The 21,899-nt window shown below is 35.6% G+C and overlaps 1 protein-coding gene across 5 annotated transcripts in view; it reads right to left on the bottom strand.

The window, feature by feature from the left end:
- Positions 1-21,899, bottom strand: part of LOC114660226 (rho GTPase-activating protein 26-like) — a 254,418-nt gene that overhangs the window by 40,960 nt on the left and 191,559 nt on the right. For 4 of the 5 annotated variants that reach the window (XM_028812773.2, XM_028812772.2, XM_028812769.2 and 1 more), the window contains exons 18-20: positions 18,224-18,383; positions 2,011-2,149; positions 767-923 (exon numbers count right to left, since the gene is read on the bottom strand). In XM_028812773.2, coding sequence (XP_028668606.1) covers positions 767-923; positions 2,011-2,149; positions 18,224-18,383 — 456 coding nt within the window. The remainder of the gene's footprint in view (positions 1-766; positions 924-2,010; positions 2,150-18,223; positions 18,384-21,899) is intronic. The other variant, XM_028812771.2, reaches the window with a different exon arrangement.

Raw genomic sequence — 21,899 nt, 5'->3', positions numbered from 1 at the left:
CTGATGTGCCTCTCGTACAGCTTTTAACAACTTTTAGCAACTTGAAGTATATATTCCTTGACAGAAAATGAAGCACACTTCTTTTTAAACCATTTAGTAAATGTCTTCAGTTTATACTGTGGCTCATAACTGAAGCTCACCTACAAACCCACACCCAGCCATCAAGTGAAGGCACCCTCCATTTCCTGCATTATGTCGTAATCACATATCAGGACTCATTGATGTCAACACAAACCTCTACTCTACACCTGAGCCTTTACAAGGAACTGTGTGAATTTTCTTTTTAAACCTTAATCTGGTCATTAATTGGCTCATGTGAACTATGCATAATACATTTAAAAGTACTGATTACTCACTTATACTGTAATTGAACCTAACAACTGTGTTGCATGACAGCTAATGTAAAAAACAAACAAGTGAATTAATCAGTGGAAGAAAAGCTGAAAATATGCTTTACAAGTCACAAAATAACATGCACAACAAACAACATTATATAGAAAGTCAAACTGAACTACTGAAGGACAGGTAAAGAGGTTACATTTTGCTTTTTTGCTTCCTTAATTTTTCTTCAAAGTTTGAAAACTGTAGAAAGGTGGTGTGTGCATCAAAAACATTAAACATTACACGTACATTGCTAGACCCTTACAAATTAAATCATTCTTAAAAACACACACCTTCATTATTAAAACTCCTGAAGTGGTGGTGTATTTATACTTGACTGCACACACTGTATGAGAGTATATACAAAGCACAATGACGTTCTTACAGTGAGTTGGGTCTGCTGTTCTTTCCTGTCATCACATCTAAGTCAGGGTCACTGCAGTTGAAATTGTTCAGGTTCTGCTTGACGTTGCTGGAATTGAAGGAGGCCATTGTGATGATGGACTCGGCACTTGAGTTTAGGGTGCTTTCTCCTTTATCAGCTTAAGGCAAAAAAATAATTAAACAATCAAATATACACAAATATATAAATACATAAATGTGACCTATAAGGTCTATATTATAAATCTGCCAATCAACAATGATTTTACACTGTATGACATACTTTTGGGGGAATACAGTGTACAGTGATGATGATATGCATACACACCCTGTCATAATGTTTTGTTGTATTAAGTTGCATACCAGTCTGAAAACAATTACAATTAATATATATATATATACACACACACACACACAGAGCCTAAAATGAAGAAGAAAAAATAAACAAAAAAAGTGTTAAAAAGGACAATACAAAAATATTCTTGGCAAAGTGTACTAGATAATTACTTTGGTGCTGTCCCATGTTGTTTCTTAGTTAGGTATTTATTGGTATTTATATTTTTATTTATTTTTATTATTAGGCATATAGCATCAATACATTGGCATTTTCTTAATTGCTGGTACCATTTCCGTGTTGTTTTTCCAGGTGCCACCATTTTGTTCACTGAAATGTGATTTAATTTCAGCATATCTTGTGATGTCCTCACACACTTTAGCTACCATTATTTAAAGTGGTGGTGCACAGTTTGTGCACACACTGGATCTCACATCCAGATTTTAACAACTGGTGCAAAGGCATTTTCCATAAGTTGCTCTGGGTCACACTGTGAATTTGAGGTGAATTCAAATGCCTTTGCCACTTGACCACACTACCAGGCAGAATACTCGCTTTTCACTTTAAGGTGTTTTTACTCATAATGCAAGATTAAAATTATTACGCTGCAGACTTTGATTAGATATTTGATGATCTTAAAAATGTACACTAACGTAAGTTATGTTCTCCTACATAACTAGTGTTGGTACCTCCATTGTGCTCAATGCAGCCTGCAGCACCTTCCTTTGAGTGGATGAAGCAAGCTCAGATAATGAATGGATATTTGCATTTTTTACAAAATAGGTAGAGTCTCCAAAGTTATCTACCTCAGATCTGGAGTCTATGACTAGAGAAATCAATGTAGCCACTAGTAAACTAGAAGCAATGACAGCCCAGTGCATAATGTGGGAGGAGAAATGCATGTTAATGCTCACATTTTTCTGTACTAGAATTGGCATGAAACAGAGTCAAAGGTCGCTCACTGCAGGAGGGGGGCTTGCACTCTGTGCTGCGTCGGCGGCTCAAGATCAGTTGGGAATTTGTGAGGGCAGATTCTGGCACTGTATTAAAAATCTAAAAAAACAAAAAAAGAAAAAATTAATGCTATTAGCACAACCAGTCAAAAATCAAGGCTAGAGCAAGATAGTGTAGGTGCACTTTTTGATATACTATTCCAAAAATATATTAGTGAAAGTTCTGGAAGAGAAGCTACACAGAAACAGCAGTTAAAATGCTTGTTAACTGAATGATATTATGTGTTATTGTAAGTAGGAAAGTATGATTTTTTTTTTAACAACTACAAGCTTTTTCAGGAATGTCGTTATTTGATGAAGATGAAAGAAATACTTATAGTCCCATAACCCACAACTACCATTACCCTTATCTAGAACCCAGAAGGCTTTTGAGTCTAATGTATCCATGTCTTCACTTACCAAATTCTGTGAATATTCCATACATGTTGGTTAAGATGCAACTGCTAAAACATTTATGATGTCAATATTGCCAATTATTACTGTTGTTATAGAGTGGCTTTGAATGGAATAATTCACATTGTGGTAGATTTAAAAAAATATATAAAAAAGCTAAATTATAGCCTAATCAATAACACCCAACATAGAACAATACCATTAAGAAGTATTTACAGTATTTTAACCTTTGCTAACACATTATTATTAGGAAAAAAACATATCTAACAAATATCTCTACATATCTATAAGTATTGAAACATCCAATAGCAACCACTGAATGGTATCCATGTTGACTTTTATCTTTGTAAGTCTCCAAAGTCTTTTAGTTGTAAATGTAGTTTAAAGCTTTGGCTTTTATTGTTAAGTTCTTGTCCCTAAATAAATAAACACACACATTCATGTTCTACTCTTCCCTTAGCCCTCATTCAAAAGTAAGCAACGCTTTATTATCTGAGCAAGAGTCACATTTAAGAAGACAGATGTATTCTGCAGATTTTCAATGATTTGTAAATAGGGTTACATGAATTTAGTATGATTTAATTCACTGCCTTTCCCTAGCTTAATTGATTCTCCTTTCATTTTTTAACTGAAATAATTACATGATAAACTGCTAGCTTAAGTATTTCTCAATTTTTGGAATTATCAATAAATTAAATTAAAAACAAGGAACTATTAAATACTGACAAAATAATATTAAATATTCTACATTTAAATCAAATTACAAATTAACATTTCCATTTGTAATAAAGATACATTAAACTCTAACAATTAGTGGCCATCCCATGTGAAAGGTCAGCTAGAGCCTATAAGAGGAGCATCAGACTTAAAGCTGCAACCAGGCTTGGGTGGGGGCCACACTCACTTATGCAGGGTCAGTTAAGACTCAACAAGTAATGCAATACATGTACACAAGAGGGAGAAAATATGAACTCCACAGAGACAGCGCCTGGGCTGGGATTGGGAGCTAAGAAGTGCCAGTACATTACAGTCATTTTGACATGCTTAATTGTTTAACTTAATATTGTATAAAATGTATGTATAATAATATACTCTGATGTACATTTTGTAATGCAGCACATGATTTTAAATTATTTTACACTTTGTTTTAACATCGCACATTTATAAACATTACCAGTAGATCATTTTAAACAGGTAATGATATGGTTGTATCAAATAAAGGGATTTGTAAATAAAATTATGCAGATTTAACAAAATTGTGAAATTTATTTAAAACCAGTTTTTGTTCATTTAAAAAGCTCACAAAAGCTGCCCGAAAACACTTTAAAGAACTTTATGATAGATAGATAGATAGATAGATAGATAGATAGATAGATAGATAGATAGATAGATAGATAGATAGATAGATAGATAGATAGATAGATAGATAGATAGATAGATAGATAGATACTCCCAAGGGCAATGGCAATACTGGCAATGAATCTTTACAGTATGTAATAAAACAAGAAATTAACATTTTCATTCTGAGACATTTAAAAAAAACTTTACAAAATAACTCCAATTATCCAAATGAGAGTATTATTTACATGTTCGTAACAAGCCTCTTAACAATAACATTATAATTTTAATAAAATTATTATGAGTCTTTGTTTATGCTGTCTAAAGTGGTGGTCCAAAGTCATATTACATTTGTTGATCTTCTGTTGCACAGACACTGAAACTGTTACTTACGTGTTGTCAAACATTAGAGGTGAGGACCTGCAAGGGAATGAGCTATTAGGTGCATCTGCTTGTCGCTGCAAATAGTTTGCTCCATCAAACAGCTAATGTAGCTGCATCTCAATATACTGTATATATCATGTACACGTGGTCAAGAGGTTTAGTTGTTGTTAGATCAAGTATCTTGCCTACTCTAATATTTGTTCAAAGTGATATGGTTCACCTCTCTCTGACACACTTACCCTGAGTAGTTTCAGCTAACAAATTATTCACCAGAAGTGTGTCAGGAAATGCTACCGTGTCTCCTTTATACCACCAGGAATACACCTATGGGACATAATGTCTCACTGCCCAAGTTTTGTTTCTTTATAGTCATTCAGGTGTGTGTTCAGACCACAGAGTGTGTATGTTTTTTTTTATTTAACCAACATTTCAGAAACAGCCACCCTCTTGTAATTTTTATTAACTATAGCTGCTATAGTATGCAGATAATGGTGCAATAAAAAATACAATGGTTAAGCATTTTAATGACCATGCACATTTCAACAAAGCAGGGTCAAAATACTAATGGGTGACAAAAAAAAAATCTGAATGAAATGCATGATACCATTGAGTCAGCACAGACTAAAATCCTTAAGAATGTTTTTTGGCACCTTGAATGTTACTTTGATAGATGTACCTAGTAAAGTGATCACTGAGTATATTATATAAAATATCTGAATCTTTCAAGTAAATAATTCCAAATTAGGTGTAGTGTTGGTGGTGATGGCAGTACCTTCACACAAAGCTGTCGAGTTACAGTGTTTCATCAGTAATTTATTGTATCTCCCTTACCGTGAACATCCAATGATCGGCTTCTGAATACCCTTATCTTAGATCTGCTTTAAATGTGTCTATCATCATGGACTGCCTATTGTTAACCAAATGTGCCACTTTCCTGGGATACAGTGTTGATTCGCTAAACCTGAACTTGCAACATCTTATCTGAATTTTTTGAGATTCCATATTGTAAAGCAAACAATATACAAAAAGATGTAAACTTTGTATTGCTAATGAAAATTAATTCTTATTCTTCAATATTCTATGCTGAGCATTGTGGACACTTTTTGTGACTGAAGACAGAGAAGAAAATTAAAATTAGTCAAAACCTTTTATTGATACATACCAGACAAGGGTAAAATGACAGAGAAACACAGTCCTAGGACACCGCACTTCATCTGCTCTTGTGTTTTGCGTACGTGACAAAAAGCATGTATACTTTCTGGAAGTTTTCTTTTGATGATGTGTGTGACAAGAAAATATACCTTTAGGGTAATGACTTTACAAAATTGGAAAAATACAATGAGTCAGGACGCTATTTTTATTGCTTACGTGGTCAACGATCAGGAGACTAGAAAGGTATAAAAGAGCAAGGATATCTGTGCTCGAGGCAGATGAAGTGCGGTGTCCTAGGACTGTGTTTCTCTGTCATTTTACCCTTGTCTGGTATGTATCAATAAAAGGTTTTGACTAATTTTAATTTTCTTCTCTGTCTTCAGTCACAAAAAGTGTCCACAGCATCACAAACAAACCAAAATTAGCATGCAAAAATTCTAATAGGAAATTAACTCAAAAAAGTTCAATTGAAACAAAGGTTAAAAAAAATTACGACTAAAATGAAGTTCTATTAAAAATAAAGTCTGTGTTTTTTAACCCAATACCAAAACAGATACATTAGACAGATTTATTTAATTACATGGACTCCTATCAAAAATGAATTATATTAACAGTTACTCAGAAAAGATATCTTCAACCCTATTAAACAGAAGCATTAAAAAAAATCTTCCCTGAATCTGGGACAATTATTATTGTGTTAAATTTAAAAATGAAGAACACTCTATTTTTATCATTGTGTAATCTGCGGACTATATGAACAAAAATAATTGTAAAAATGAACATTTAATTACTGTTCAAAAAGAGCTCTGAATCTTCAGGTTATGGCAGTGTATATAAAAAGGGCATAGCAAATACTCTCTGTAAGACATCACTAAATCTCATAGTCTAACCATAAGCTTCAGCATACAGTATTAAAGAGCTATTAAGGACAAGCATTTTATGGTACTTACTGTAATAAATCACCCAATTTTCAAGTGTTCTCAACAGCTAACAATTTACAAACACAACTGAGAAAATTACACCAGTATTTAATCATGACCTCTGAAAAGAATCAATATCTCCACTGCAGCAGGGGCTAGCGCATATTTATTGCTAAATTCCTGCTGACCTTTTTAAAAACTTTCAAACAAGTTGAGAAATTGCTTCTGATCCTCCGAGATAATGCCCTTCTCTCCTTGAGCTAGAGGCGAGATGTTATAATTATTTGAACTGAAAGCTTCCATATTTCTTCATGCATGAGCTGCAGAAACATATTTTCCTCCCTTTTATAGGCTTTACTGACCTCATGTCAATTTTACAAAACAAATGTAGAATTACTTAAAACAAGCAATAACTTTACGCTGCCCTATACTGTACATATGTGATCTCAGCAAATAAAAAGCTTTAAAATAACATTTATAAAACGAAAGAAATTAAACATTCCGAAGTCATGAGAAAGCATTAACAATGAACTCTGAAGATTCAATATCAGAATGCCAGAGTGGGGATCATTATTACTATGAACATTGGCTCCTTCACTCTGATTTGGCTCTTAGCCCTCCTTGCACCTGCAGACTGCAGTTAGACATATCATTTAGGCAATAAACTATCCTTAGGCTGAGATGATGTCTGGTTTAGAGTGTTTAGTAGTAATAGTAGTAGTACCGGTAGTAGTAGTAGTGTTCTGTGTATAGAGTACAGTGAAATTTTTACTTAAATGTCTGACCAACATGCAACATGTCTCCACTCTCTAGCACCATGATGCGCTAGAATGTATTACAATTCAGAACTTTATTTAACAATAACCCAAAATCATACTGTGTGAAAAAAATTCTCAAATGGAAGGCTGAAATGGTAATATTTATCTACTTTACTCAGACGAACCTATACAGACATCATGGACTGACTTAAGAAACAATGAATGAAGCACAAGGCCACACGACTAAATTTTACTTGCAGTATGTGGAGGAACGTATTCAGAAAAAGTGTTTATTTAGTGTGTGTTGTAAGGGCAAGAGAAATTTTACACACTATCCCATTGACAATGTGCCTAGTCAGATAATTCAGTTCACCAATAGCTTAGCCATCTTCATATTTCCTTCAGAGCTCTTTCAATGTCATCACGGAATCTACTTCAGTTATTGTATGCAGTTCAGCAGTTTGTTCTGTTCAGTAAGTTTTGTAGGTGCACTGGGTTCTGTCTTCAGTGCATCTTCCTTTAATTTCTACTGATAATCCTGGGTACATAACTGACTATGTAAATAAAAGAATTCTGCTGGATCTGGTTTACTGATAAGACTTCTGAACATGAAGTTTAGGACCCCACACAGACTTCCATGTTCAAGTGTAATAGACATTTATTTCCCTTAGTCTCCCAAGAGCCACCAGGAGGGCAAACCAGCCCAATTTAGAGTTAGTCCCAAACCCAAATAAAAACAGAAAGTTAGTGTCAAGGAGGGCATCCAGCTGTAAAACAATAGCCAAGACCTTAATGATGGAATCAATCCAGTCAGCTTTGGAAAATGATATGGTGCATCCAGAAGGCAACTCGCAGAGGCCTTGCCTGAGAAGTGAGTAAGGGGAACCAGGCTAAGGGCATGCCCTACTAAAGAACTTAATCCAGAAGAAGCAGAAGAAGAAGAAGAAGACAGAGGAGAGAAAAGAAAAAGGACGGTTAAAGGTAGGACTGGGAACCATGAATATTGAGATAATGAGTGGGAAAGGAAGAGAGCTGGCAGATTTGATGGAAAGGAGGAAAGTGGAAGTGTTGTGTATGGAAGAAAGAAATGGATGGGGAATAAGGCAAGAGAATTGGGAAGAGGTTTTAAGTTGTTGTATAGTGGAGCAAATGAGCAATGGAGAAATGGTATAGGTATAGTAGTATCCAAAGAACTAAAAGACAGTCTTGTCCGTGTGAATAGGAGGAGGAGGAGGCCTTGGTGAGACTGTAGTTAATGTCCCTTGTGCATATACTCCTCAAGTGCGCTGTGAGGAAGAGGACTAGGGCATTTTCTGGACACAAATGGATAAAGAGCTTAGGATGGTAGAAGAGGAAAAAAGCCGATGGATGGTGGCGATTTAAATGGGTAGAGAGATGATACAGAGGGTAAATGGAGAGTGGAGAGTATGGGAGAAAAATTGTGAAAGGGAGAGGATAGTTGATTTTGCAATGACATCTGATTTGGTAATAGTTTACATGTTTTTTGAAAAGAAAATAAATCAGCTTGTGACTTACAGTAGTGGAGGAAAGGAAAGCAAAATATATTTTTTTTAATGTGTAAAAAGATCTCATTTGAGAGATAAAGAATTGTGAAGTCATAAATAGGGAAAGTGTAACAGTGCACCATAAAGCAGTGGTGATGGAATGTGAGATCAAAATCAGCAAGTGAATAAAACCAGAGCAAGCAGCACCAAGAATAAAGTGGTGTAGATTATAAGACAATCATTTGCGTGTGTGGAGGAATAGTGGGGGAAGAATAGAAAAGTTGTATTAAGAGAAGAGTGAAGAGATGTTGGGTAGGACAACAGGAAGGTGTTCACCTGGGGACAGAGAGACATGGTGGTGGAACAGAGAGGAGCAGGATGTTATAAAGGCTAAGGAGGAGGCAAAGAAGACATGTTATCAGTCAGGAGGGGAGGAAGCTGAAATCAAACAAATCACCAGGACCAGATAATATTTACCCTTGAGTTCTTAAGGAGGGTAGCGAGTACATATATAAACTCTTGCAACATATTTTTAGGAAGTCACTGCACACTGGAGAGATTCCGAAGGACTGGAAAATGGCAAATATCATCACATTATATTAAAAGGGTGACAGTGCAGATCCAAGCAACTATAGGCCAGTAAGCTTAACATGCATCACAGGAAAATTAATGGAAGGAATTATTAAGGATAAGATTGAGCAACACCTGGCAAGGACAGGAGTTATTAGGAACAGTCAGAATGGGTTCAGAAGAGGAAGGTTGTGTTTTACTAACATGCTAGAATTCTATGAGGAGGCAACAAAAGTATACGATCAAAGTGGAGCAGATGATATTATTTATCTGGACTTTCAGAAAGTTGTTATTATGCCAAGGAGAGGAACAACTGATGCAGTTTTTGCATTGAGACATCTCATAGAGAAACACTGAGAAAAACTGAAAGGTTTGTATATGGTATTTATTGATTTAGAGCAGGCTTATGGTAGAGTGCCACATCAAGAGGTCTGAAGGTGCATGAGAGAGAGATGAATAGCAGAGAAATATGTTAGGATTTTCCAGGATATGTGTTAAGGAGTCAGGACTCGGGTTAAAAGCTGTGTTGGGGAAAAAGAGAAGATCCTAGTTAGATTATGTCTGCAGCAGGGATCTCCTTTAAGTCCTCACCTCTTTGATTTGGTTATGGATATGTTGAGTAATGGAATAAAAGAGCAATCCCTCTGGTGCATGTTTTTTGCTGTTGACACTATGTTGTGTAGCACCATCAAAAAGAAAGTGGAGCATTAAGTTGTAAAAATGGAGAAGGGCTTTGGAAGACAGATAATTGAAGATAATTAAGAAGAAGACAGAATATATGAGGTTTAATGAACAATCACAATTCAGAAGATAGCATCCAGGGAAAGCTATTGAAAAGAGTGGATACGTTTAAATATCTACAGTAGATTAGTGATTGTCTAAGATGGAAAATTAGATGCAGAGATAACTCATAGAATGCAGTGTGAATGAAACAATTGGAAGAAGATAACAGGAGTATTGTGTGATCAAAGGTGAAGTTTAAAGGTTGGGTTTTTAAAAGACATGAGCAGTCAAGGGAGAGCAGGAGAAGGAGTTGGATGTGGCAGAAATGAGAATGTTGAGGTGGACATGTGGAGCTACAAAAAAAGGACAGAATAAGAAATGAGACAATCAGAGGTAGCTAGAGATAACTAAGATAGTACATGAAAGTAGGTGGAAGTGGTACAGACACGTGATGAGGAAAGACAATGAATATGTAGGCAAAAGAGTGATGGAAATGGAAGTACAGGGGATTAGGGTGAATGGATAAAGTAAAAGAATATCTGAAGAAAAAGGTTTGAGTGAGGAGGAAGTGCAGGACCGAGCTGTACGGAGATAGTTGATTAAGCACATCAACCCCAAATAGAAGTGAGAAAAGATGAAGAGGAAGAAGCTTCCCAAGAGTAGGACATGTCATTTATTCCACAGATGCCCTTCTCTATACAATTTCTACTGTTATATCTTTTGGTATCCTAATGACCCAACAGCACTCAATATTTAATAATATACTGTCGCATAGATTATTTGGTTATTTAAGGGCTGTACACCAAACATTCTGCTCTCAATTGCTGCTGAAAGTGCAGGTAGGCGTTTCTGTCGGGCATCCTGCCTCTACTTCGGTTCTTATTTGAAGCATTTTAAAGTTTCTTGTGCTTTAGCTTCCTAGATTATAGAACCTTTTGTCCTGTTTCCAATAATGCATTTGTTTATTGTCGGCATCTTTTTTACTTGTGCTGGTATCCTGACATGTCACTCTTCCTGAAAATGTATGCACCTGCGGCATTATGCCAGTTTGCCTCTTCTACTACATTTCTAGGATATGGCCTTACATTATTTGATAATGTTTCTTATCTGAAATGCACAAAAAATCCACTCCTTAAGTCTGTTGACCGTTGCTTGCGCTTCTTGAAGTGCCACCAACCTTTTTTTAATCCAGTTATTTTCAAAAGGCAACTGATTATTGAACATACAGAGTCAAACATCTACATGCTTGTAAGTGTTAGTATGTACACAAAACAATATATGGATTTAGAACAATAATTGATGATGAGCACCAAACCTATATTTGTGTAATTTGCATAATAACACATCCCTCATGTATGGGGGAATTACTCCTATAAACTTCACAGTTACTTTGTTTGCTACAACATTAAACAGTTGGAAAAAAAAAAAAAGAAAGAACGCACATGGTTAATTTGTACCATGCAACTGCAGTCCAAACTGGATAGCAAATACCTTGGAAAAAGGTTTACTTTAGGGAGAAATGAAAGAGAAGAGCATGTACTGTACTTTTTCAACATGAGTGGCTTATTACAATTGCTTAATGATAAAAATATCATAGCAGATGTAGTTCACCTCATACTGCTTTACACTCTTAATGCTGAAGAAGAGCTTTAGGTTTTTACAGAAAAGAAAGTCAACTCATTCTGTGAAGAGACTGAGTATAATTAGGAAATATTTTTATAGCATTCTACATCATCACAACCCCTCCCCCTTTACAAAGGAAATAAAAATTAAGCAGATTTTAAGATCATTCGATCTCAGTCTAAAGGTAATTGTTTCCAAGAGTTAGTAGATAACTCATTAATATTAGCATATTCATGATAGGTACACATGCAACAGATACTGTATACTGAGTCTGCAGAATTCAGCAAGTAAATTCTAGTAGGACATCTCTGCCGGCGATGTTACAACATCAGATGCTGAGAAGTTCAGGTATAGAGGATTAAAAACCCCCTTAAGTAAAAAGGTGGGTGGCAAAGGCACATGACTAGAAGATATTACTTTTTAGGTTTTGCAAAAAATGTTTTGTGGTTCTTCAAAGGAAACTGTAACAAAAAGAAGCTAAACACTTTTATCAGATCTGACAGATGTTGGCCCTCTGAAACTGAGACATTTTCTTCCACCTCTTTTGACTTTGTTTTTTGTTTCCCTGTTGTGTTTTCTTGTACCATATACATAATATTTTTTTTTAATAAACCAGAATTATTTTAAACACTACCACATATTCACACTTAGGTTACACCTAACAGGATGCCATAGGAACACTGAGTTTAATTTAGAAATAACTGCCAAAAAATTCCAAGCATTAAGTAATATCATTTAGAAAAATAATATTATAATTACAGTAATCCCCCGCCTATCGCGGAAGTTACGTTCCAGACCCACCCGCGATAGGTGAAAACCCGCGATATAGAAAGACCACATTTTTTTTTTATAGTTTAAGCCTTAAAATACGCATCCCACACGCTTTAAACACATGTAAACTTATTAAAACACACTTTGTAAACAAACAGAACAGGCAGAAGAAGCACAAAGCCAGTAGCTGATCTGTCCACTTCTGCTTAGCGTTCGTTCAGCTCCCCCCCCAACCCCCCACATATATATCACAAAGCGAGCGGCAGAGACGCTAAGTGGAAAAAGGACAGCTGCTGTACAGGCTTTTAAGTGATTGACCCAAAGCGCGACAAGCACAACACACAGCTGGCCAGCAGCAGCAGCAAGACACCAACTGAACCGATCGCATCTCTTTAGTGTGCGTTCAGACCCCCCCCTTCACAACGCGAGCAGCGTTACAAGTGCCGCGAGGAAGATATTTAACCACGCCCGAAGCAGGAAATAAAGGACAAATATTGTTTTTACAAAAGTTTTAAAGTAAGAATGAAAATAATGCATATGTAACAATTCCCATGAAAATAACAATCTCTTTAAATTGTTTATCCGGTATACCAAACGAGGGAGTGGGTGAGCGAAGCGTGCAGGGGGCGGAGCCCCCTAGTAATAATAATAGTATTAATAAATCCGCGATGTAGCGGGGGCGCAATAGCTGAAACGCGATAGAGCGGGGGATTACTGTATTCTATTTTTCCAAAAAAAAAAAAAAAAAATTTTTTTATAATTATGCCTCTAATTTGGTCCTTTAGTGAGGTAAAAAAAAAAAAAAAAAAAAGTATGTTGGGGAAAAATGTTTTTTTTTGGTGAACAGTAAATCTGCTAATAGCAACAAAATTCTGAGAACTCTCAATACACTGGGATTGAACTTTAGTTTGGTAGAATCCACAAAACATTTAGATGTTACCTTTGAGGTTTATCTCACCGACTAGTTACCAATTAAATTTACTGTTAATATACCGTACCTTACCTTATACCTCAAATTCAGATCCTGGAGGGCCTCAGTGGCTGTAACTTTCATCCCAGCCAATTTTCCTAATTAGTAACAAGTTGCTGCTAATTTAACATATGTCTCTTGCCTTAATTATGACTGACTTACGTAATGGTTTTTAGTTTTATCCTTAACCGTCAGTCGAACATCAAAGTAAATCAAAGCAACTTAACAGATGCCCAGCTAAATCAGAGGTTTCAAACAGTCTTGGAGGGCCCGCATTTTCACCCGTTTATCTGTTATAAAACCTGTTATTTAATGCTATGGCATGTTAGTGTTATCATTTTTTTGCCTTTTTTAAAAATTTGGTTCTTCTGTGATCACACTTCCAAATGCTTTGTGGACCACAGCACTTTAATATTTCTCAGGCTTTCCCTTTTTCTCCTTTCAGATATTTTATTGTAACAGCTATTGAATGAAAGACTGGTCACATGTCACTTTGTATCTCATTATTATTGTTTGAATACTGGTTAAAAAAGAAATTAAACAATTAAGATTCAAGTCAATTAAAATAATGGTAACATGAAACTGGTTGGAATTAAAAACTGGCTGCCACTGGGCTGTCCAGGATTTGAATTTTAAACCCCTCTTTTTTAGTTAGTCTGGTGCAGGCATCAATGTTGACATTAAAGTGCATGAATCAAATACAAATCAAATTATATGATATGAACTTGCAGTACCAGAATGGATGTGTCATCACCAATGACAAGCCCAAAGACAGGTCTTTGGCACCGAGTTCATTAATGCTAGCCTCGAACCTAGCACTGTAGTACACAATGGAAACCACAATTAGCTTGAAGGCCAGTTAGCTGGGGTTTGATAAAGGTTTGTTTACTTTTTTTTGCTCTGACCTTAAACTTATGGAATCTCATACCTTAAAAATGTACTTCTCTTGAGTTAATTCTTGTCAGCATTCTGAGTCCTTAACATGCACTGTGTCACTTGCTTTTACTTTTTAATGCAAGCTTTTAATGAATGAACTCTTGGTTTATTGGTGAGTGTCTGTTTGTGAGTGTGCCCTGTATAGAACTTGCATCCTGTCCAGAATTTATTCCTGCCTTACACTTTATGATTATGAAAGTAAAAGACAGAAAAAAAAAAGTAACAAGTAAACAACTTCATATAATACTAGCCATGGTACCGTTGGAAGCGTTAATAGAATAATAAAAAAATAATTATAGCCATTCATCCAAGGAACCATTTTGCACCCAAAAAGTTGTCTAATGATTCAAACACCTTGTTTAGCCATTACTGTCAGCAAATTCACCAGTACTAAAATGCCAACAATAGGATAAATGAAAGCTATTTTCAAACAAAGTATAAAGAAATGAATCACAATCACATTATACATGTTTTAAAAGTTGTTTTTGAAGACTGACAAAAAAAAAAAGAGTATTTGTTCAGTCAGTAATGCAGTACGATATGCATGACTTATAGGGGAAGAATTAACATGTGCTATCTCCCTGCTAGACTGGGAATATGGAGAGCAGGTGAAAAACAAAGCAATCCATTTGGTGACCTGGAAATTGAACTTTCATCCTCCTCCACTCATCTTCTTTACCAGTGACATGGCTTAAGGACATTTAAGCAATTTGATAATTTAACCCTGGTTTGAAATGAGCCTCAAGCATCATGGTTCAATTAATCCGTGCACGATGAAGAAACACTGACAGCATGTTTTAATGTTTTATACATTGTTAATTCAACTAAGGGAAAATTATTAATTCAACTAAGGGAAAATTATTAATTCAGCTAAGGAATATCAGACAGACAGACAGACAGAATTTTATTTTATTTGATCTAAGGGAAAGATTTAGCTTTTTACAGAAGCTGAAGAAATATTATAACAAACAACACCACAATCCCTCTCAAATATACACAAAACCTTCTGACTTAAATGTTAAATATATTGACATAAAAGAGTAGTCATAGTGAAATATTTTAAAGGCATATTTCCGTAGATATGAAGGAGGCCCAGTAGCGCTTCTTTAGCCAACAAATTATTATGTTGGATAATTTGTTGACTAAAAGTTCTTGATGTTATTGTGTGAGATGGATTTGCAAAACAATAAACAAAAGTAAGATCATTTATGAAAATAAAATACCACAATGTATGGCAGATATGTGGAAAACGCTTAGGTTTACCAACTGCTATATTCTGGGTAAATGCCCATCAATAGGTCCTCTGAAGTGCATGGGTATAAGTTTAATGCCAACCAGGCAAATTCTAGTGCTGTGAACCATTACAGCACATTATTCTTACACCAGACACCTCACCTTAAGAACACCTACTGGTGTATTTATGTTTTTAGGTATTCAAAGCATGATGCTGTCTGCTCTTTATTTAATATTAACGTAACCTGCATTTGTTTTATCTGGTTATATGTGCTGTGGATTATCTCTCTTTTCCTGTGGTTCGTATTCATTCAAAGTGTTTAATCTGAGAAGTTCCACACACTGTATTATTTAACTAATACACAGATCCATGATTATTAAAAAAAAAAATAAATCAATAATTAGTACATCACTCAGGCTTATGGTTTACATGGTTACACAGACAAATATCTGAATTTCTTAATATATTTACATATTTACACACAGATCTATCTTGCCTTTACACCCATATATAAAAGTAAACTATTTTAGCCTCTTGGCCTGGCAAAGTCTGCAAGATAAAAAGTTACATAAAGTGTGCCCCATGATGTTTATCACATCAGAATACATTTTTTAATTGCATTTTAAGATGCATACACAAGGGAAGTCAAAAACATTATATATGACAAACATTCCTGTGATTAATTCTGCTTTTTGTATTCGACAAGCCTAGCAAAGTAATATATGGTAAGGGTGCAGTAATCTTAAAAGCTAAGCAAAACACCAAAGGAGCCACTAGCAAAGGCTAAAAAGGAAAAACTCACCAAGCATTATGAGGCTTACACTAGTCAGAAGAAAGCACGTCTCAACTAAAAACAGCCTATTAATGTAAGGAAAGGTCATCTAATATTATGTCAATCAAAACCATTTATGATGACTAATTAATTTAGTTCTACACATAGGTATGAGTAAGTTATTTGCCCCCTGGGCTTTAACACTGGGTCATTTCTAGGTATGTTCCTTTTCCAAGGTGAGTCTGTCAGTGGAAAACTGCTGACACGCCACACTTCCATAAAGAAATTTGAAGGATATGGTAGGTCAACTTTACTCATGCTGTTGCTGCCACTCCACTCACTTTTTAAAGCTGCACAATTGTCAGGGAAAGCTGCTGGTCCTCCCACGGCTCACATGACTGCTGCCACCACCTGACATGATTTTTTTTGTCTTTAACACTGACTTGATTATTTTATGTGGGGAGCAAACGCATTTGCATTTCCACTCTTCTTAAATGTGGGTATTGCGGATGGAAATGCTCCAGTGCTAAATCCAGAGGATAACGAAGTAGCTTAGGTAATAAGGTATGAAAGAAAAGAAACGTCTGCAGCAATTTTGAAAGTAAAATGTAACTTTTTATTTTCAGAAATATGTAATCATTTTATGCATAATGTAAAAAGTAATGCTTAAGCTAAGTGAAAAGCTTTTGATATCAAACATATTAGCAGTGAGAAATTTAGTATTACTGGTAATTAGTTACCCCTAAAACATGCCAACTTGTTTTATGATATGATTAAGAAATTCAGGTACTAGTAAAAGTAACTTATTTAATAAACACATCCAGGCTGTTTTTTGAAATGGCTTCTTAATTTCGTATTATGCATTATAAATTACAGGCAGTGTAACACAGTAGCACTAGCAGAAAAACATAATTGTTTTCATAAAGATAAGTTCAAAATCAAGCAGCTTTTTCCAAGACTGAAGCAATAGTACAACAGGAAAAACATCTTAGCCTGCACAGGGGGCCCTGTCATATTCTCGTAGTTCATATGGGGGACATTTGAGGAATAAAGGTTAAGAACCACTGCACTACACAATGCAACAGACATTTGGCATAAGTAGATATACTGCCTTCCACAGAAGTGTGAACAAAACAGTACCCAGTGGCAAGAATAATGGTGGACAAGTACTGTGGGGCTGGGCAGACAAGTCCATCAATCTACATACTGTATAAAATGCAACATTGACTCATTCACTCACTTACTCACTAACTCAGCAACAAAAACACTATTTTCCATTTAGTTAAAAAGCCAAAATTTGTTAGGATATTTGTACATTTAGGCCAGTATGTTTCTGCTAATAAAGGACATTTCGATATATAATATTTAGGGGACTACCCCCCTGCCCCACAGCAATATAAAAAAAAAAATACCCAAGATCTCAAAAATGATGTGACTGATTTGATTGAAATTTGTGACATTATAGAAAAAAGAAAATTAGCCAACACATTTTTTTTATTTGACGCTATTTATTAATATTATGTTAACTTCCTTGCTTTGCGTAGTGCTAATAGGGGGCTTTATGTAAATGAAGAATGCAGCAGAAGCTATTGATAGCAGCACTAACCAATAGGATGGACAGATGACTAAAGAAGAGGCGGTGTCCTGGACAGCAAAAAAACAGACACAAACACATTTGCTGTGTACAGTGATGAGTGAAATGGAAAGACAAAGTTCAACAAACCTCAGTAATTAGCAAGTGCTATAAAATATAAGTGCCAGTGACAGAGGCTGTGGCTGTGAGTGTTGGTGTTGCTTGGCCAGAAGGAAAAAGGGCAGGGAGAAAAACTAGAGGAAGAAGTGGCATTCTCGAATCCAAGACAAGGGGGACAGATGGTGTAAGTTTACCCTTAATTGGTGCCCCAGAGGATACTCCATTGCAATACACATTCACATCTACAGATGACTTTGAAAGGGACCCCAATGCCGCCCTCCGAAATCGTTTAGTTTTACATGCACATCTGTTTACTATGAACCGCAATATTTCAGCCTTAGACCCACAGCCCCTACCTCCCTAGGATCTTACCTTTTCACAATTATCTATAAGGATCTCAACAACGATATTTTGAAACTTGATATCCATGATGGCAGCCACAGTCTCTTCCTGTGGCCTCAGCAATGTTGGACCAAAAACCACTCCTAAATTTGCTGTGGTCATTAGGTTTTTCTCATGATGTTTGGAGACTCTGTGGGAGGAGAAAAAAAAGAGAAACCCAAGACACCATAGTTAAGTAACACTTATGGTTTCATGAAACAAGAGGAATAGTGCACAAAGAACCTTTAAAATCCAATAAATGAATAATAAAGCTCCAGATGAACAGTCACCATAGATACATGCAGGCTGCCTAATTCAGTGAAACAGAATAAGCAGCATGGCAAAAGAAGGAAACACAGCAGGCATATTTACTATCAAGTTCATTTCCAAAGCCTAGTCACTTTGTCAGAGCTTCAAGCCATTTTCATATTGATTATTTATTTATTTATTTATTACTGCTATAAGAACATTTGCACTTCAGTTTCATTTAAAGCATTGCAATAACCATGCCTCTTTTGAAATGTTTTCAATTAAACAGACACACATACTTTGGGTTGCACACATCTTAGTTAGAAATAACCACATCACGCTAATTAACATTTGCAGAAGATTCCTGGTGTTCTCGTTCACACCTTTGGGCAACTCAACAATGCCGTCTAACTTGTAGCTCAAAGACATCATGTGAAAGCCTCCCCATGAAGTATATACTTTATACAAACCACACAACACACAAGATTAGCTCAAAATATGGAGTTGGACTATTTGAAAAGCAAGAGTCTCAAAATTATTCAGTTTCAAGTTTAGAATACCAATGAAATACATATTTTCCTTGCATCTGATCTTTTCCTTTGTTATTTTGCCAAGCATAGATAGCTGAGCAATACTGCAATCGTTCTCAACCACTTTAAAACTTGAATTACATTTTATTATACTTCTCAAGTGAATAAAAATCTATGCTGCCATCGGTGTCAAATCTACATCGCACTTATAACTGGAAGATTTATGCGATGAGCTGTAAAAAGAGAATACAGCAGGCTGCTGATTAGAGGCTAGGTGGATCAGGAGCTAAAGGATTTAAAACCAGAAGGTTTCCTGAGGAGCCTTCAAACTGTATGAACAATGCTGCCTTCTCTACATGCATACAAATCCAACACAAATCTCAAAGCACATCTTCACTAGTGGTTAATGTGAGGGGATTTAGAATCTAATAGATTAGGGGGCCCCAACCATAGTTGTGTACTGGTACATTGTCTCAATGTATTCATTACAACCAATCTCATTATCAGAACATTAACTATGCCTTATTTTTGAAAATCTAGTTTATGATGTAAAAACTCTTTGCCTGATAATCGTTATAAGCAAAACTATTGCTTTGCACCACTGACCTTTCATCCGCACATGTCTTTTAAATGTCTAAAAATGGGGTTCTTCTCATATATAAACGGTCTAATAACACATAAATACACCACTTGCAGTGTAACACTCACGTGACTCAACCCGGCACCATAACATGTCAAATATTGTGCCCATCTCTTCTCCAGAATAAAAACATCACCTTTCACAGAAAAGCAACTCTGCAGGTTAACACAGGCAAAGGGCAGTGCTCAGTAATTGTTCTCTCAACAGCTGCCTTTTGAAATTGTGCAGTTCTTAAAAAGCCACCATGGACTCATAAAGAATAATGTTTTGTGTCGAAAAGGATCAGCCATCTTACTGCAATTCTTTCAAGAATCTGTTCACTCCAAATTACCTGCTCATCTGAAGTTGAAAGAAATGATGAGAAAATATAACCAGAAAAGTGTCAATATTCTCCTGACCATTAAAACTTTGGAAGTAATAAAACACAACTTTCATTAAAATTTTCTCTACAGGTTTGCATTTAATGTAAAAAAAATAGGCTTGAGAATGAAACACAGGAACCACAAGAATATAGAAATCTTCACTCTTAAGAGACTATAAACAGCAAGAGAATATTCTGGATCTATATCTTTAAACAATTTTAGCATATTAAGTATAGACCACGTGATTTACTAGAGCTCACATACTGCAGCAAGGATGGAAACTGAAACAGAAGCTTTCTGGTCCTGACTAAATACTGCATTATTCATCACCATGCCACATAAACCTGATTTAGCTTTGGCCAAAGACAAGAGTAAGCCTCATAATTACTATACTGCAATGAAAAATAAAAGCTAAAGTGACTATTCACAAATCTGTCTACACAAGTCTGATGTAAGTGAAGAAACTAGAGCTGGAGATATGAAGGAATCCTTGGGACTTAGAGCATTAAAGTACTCTATCTACTCTAGAGAAAACACTTTATGAGATGAATGTTTAATTATTTCGAAACAAGCATAGCATTAGGCAAGTACTTTGTGGGTATTTGTTAAAGAGCTCTTCAGTTCCGCTACCTCAAAGTGTATAAAAAACTGGCAATCTCTCCCTATGTCCCTCGGCACTGTTTATGACTAATGCCTGAGTGGCAACGCAAAGACCTAATTCATCACCATAACTGAATGTCCTTTTCCTGTTACTATAAACTTTTTCATTACTCCCATTTTCCTCTTATCTTGTTCATTTCTGTCATGCCTTGAATGTCATATTTACAGTAAATATAGATGGATTTTTTTTCCAAGAGAAGAATATGCATCTGTGTTTAAGGAGCACATATTATAAAACTGAAGAAATGTGGCAACTGTCATAAATTGGACATTTACGTTATCAATGTGGGTAGGGGATATTTTACAGAACTATTTAGTTGGATCTGTTTTTAGCCAAGATGATTACTGTAGATATTAAAAAGAAAACGAAGTTACCAAAAACACAGTTTACAAATAAGAGAACGCATTTAATCCATCAAGCATATTTGATTAGTTAACCATTCAGCGTTCCCAATACCTCATTTAAATCCTTTAAATGGTCGGGCTCTCTGCTTCAACTACTGTACATGATTTGGTAGTTGGTTGCAGATTTCCTCAACCCTTTGAGTGCAGAAGTGTTTCCTGTCTTCTGTTTTGAATGCACGTTCCAGTCCCTTCAATTTCTGCAGTAATAATCTCAAATTAAATTAAGAGTCCAACAAAAGTTGTGTAACAGGTCAAATGTGAAATGAAGTTAGATTCATTAGATAATGCAACTGAAAGTTCATGCAATTTACTGAATTGAAACTGCTCAAAACTTGCACCTTTCTGGACTGTAACTTAGAAAAAATGGCTAATAATAAAAAATATATTTTATTTAATTTATTTATTTAATCTTGTAATGAAAGTTACTTTAGGATTAATAAAATATTTTATGATAGAACTTTGGAAAGACAACAGCACATATCACAGTACAGTATATAGTATTCTGGCATTCAGTGATGGTTAATTCATAAAGGAAAACTTTCAATTTACAAAGCATACCATTAAAGAAGCTACCTCTGCTTCCTGAGGCCCAAAATTTTTTTCTTGCTCAGTCAGTCTCACTGTGGACTTTGCCTCATTCTGCCTGCCATGCATGCCACTTTCTCCAAATACTCTGACGACTTTGCCCATGTCAGAGATGTGCGTCTTACGTTAAATGGTAACCGTAAATTGGCTCAGTATGAGTGAGTGTTAGAGAGTATAGTATGTACTGTATATGCCATATGACCAGTGGCATCTGTCCAGGGCTATATTACTGCCTT

The sequence above is a fragment of the Erpetoichthys calabaricus genome, chromosome 11, assembly GCF_900747795.2.
Source record: "Erpetoichthys calabaricus chromosome 11, fErpCal1.3, whole genome shotgun sequence".
Taxonomy (NCBI): Eukaryota; Metazoa; Chordata; class Cladistia; order Polypteriformes; family Polypteridae; genus Erpetoichthys; species Erpetoichthys calabaricus.
This window is presented reverse-complemented; position numbering and strand designations above follow the sequence as displayed.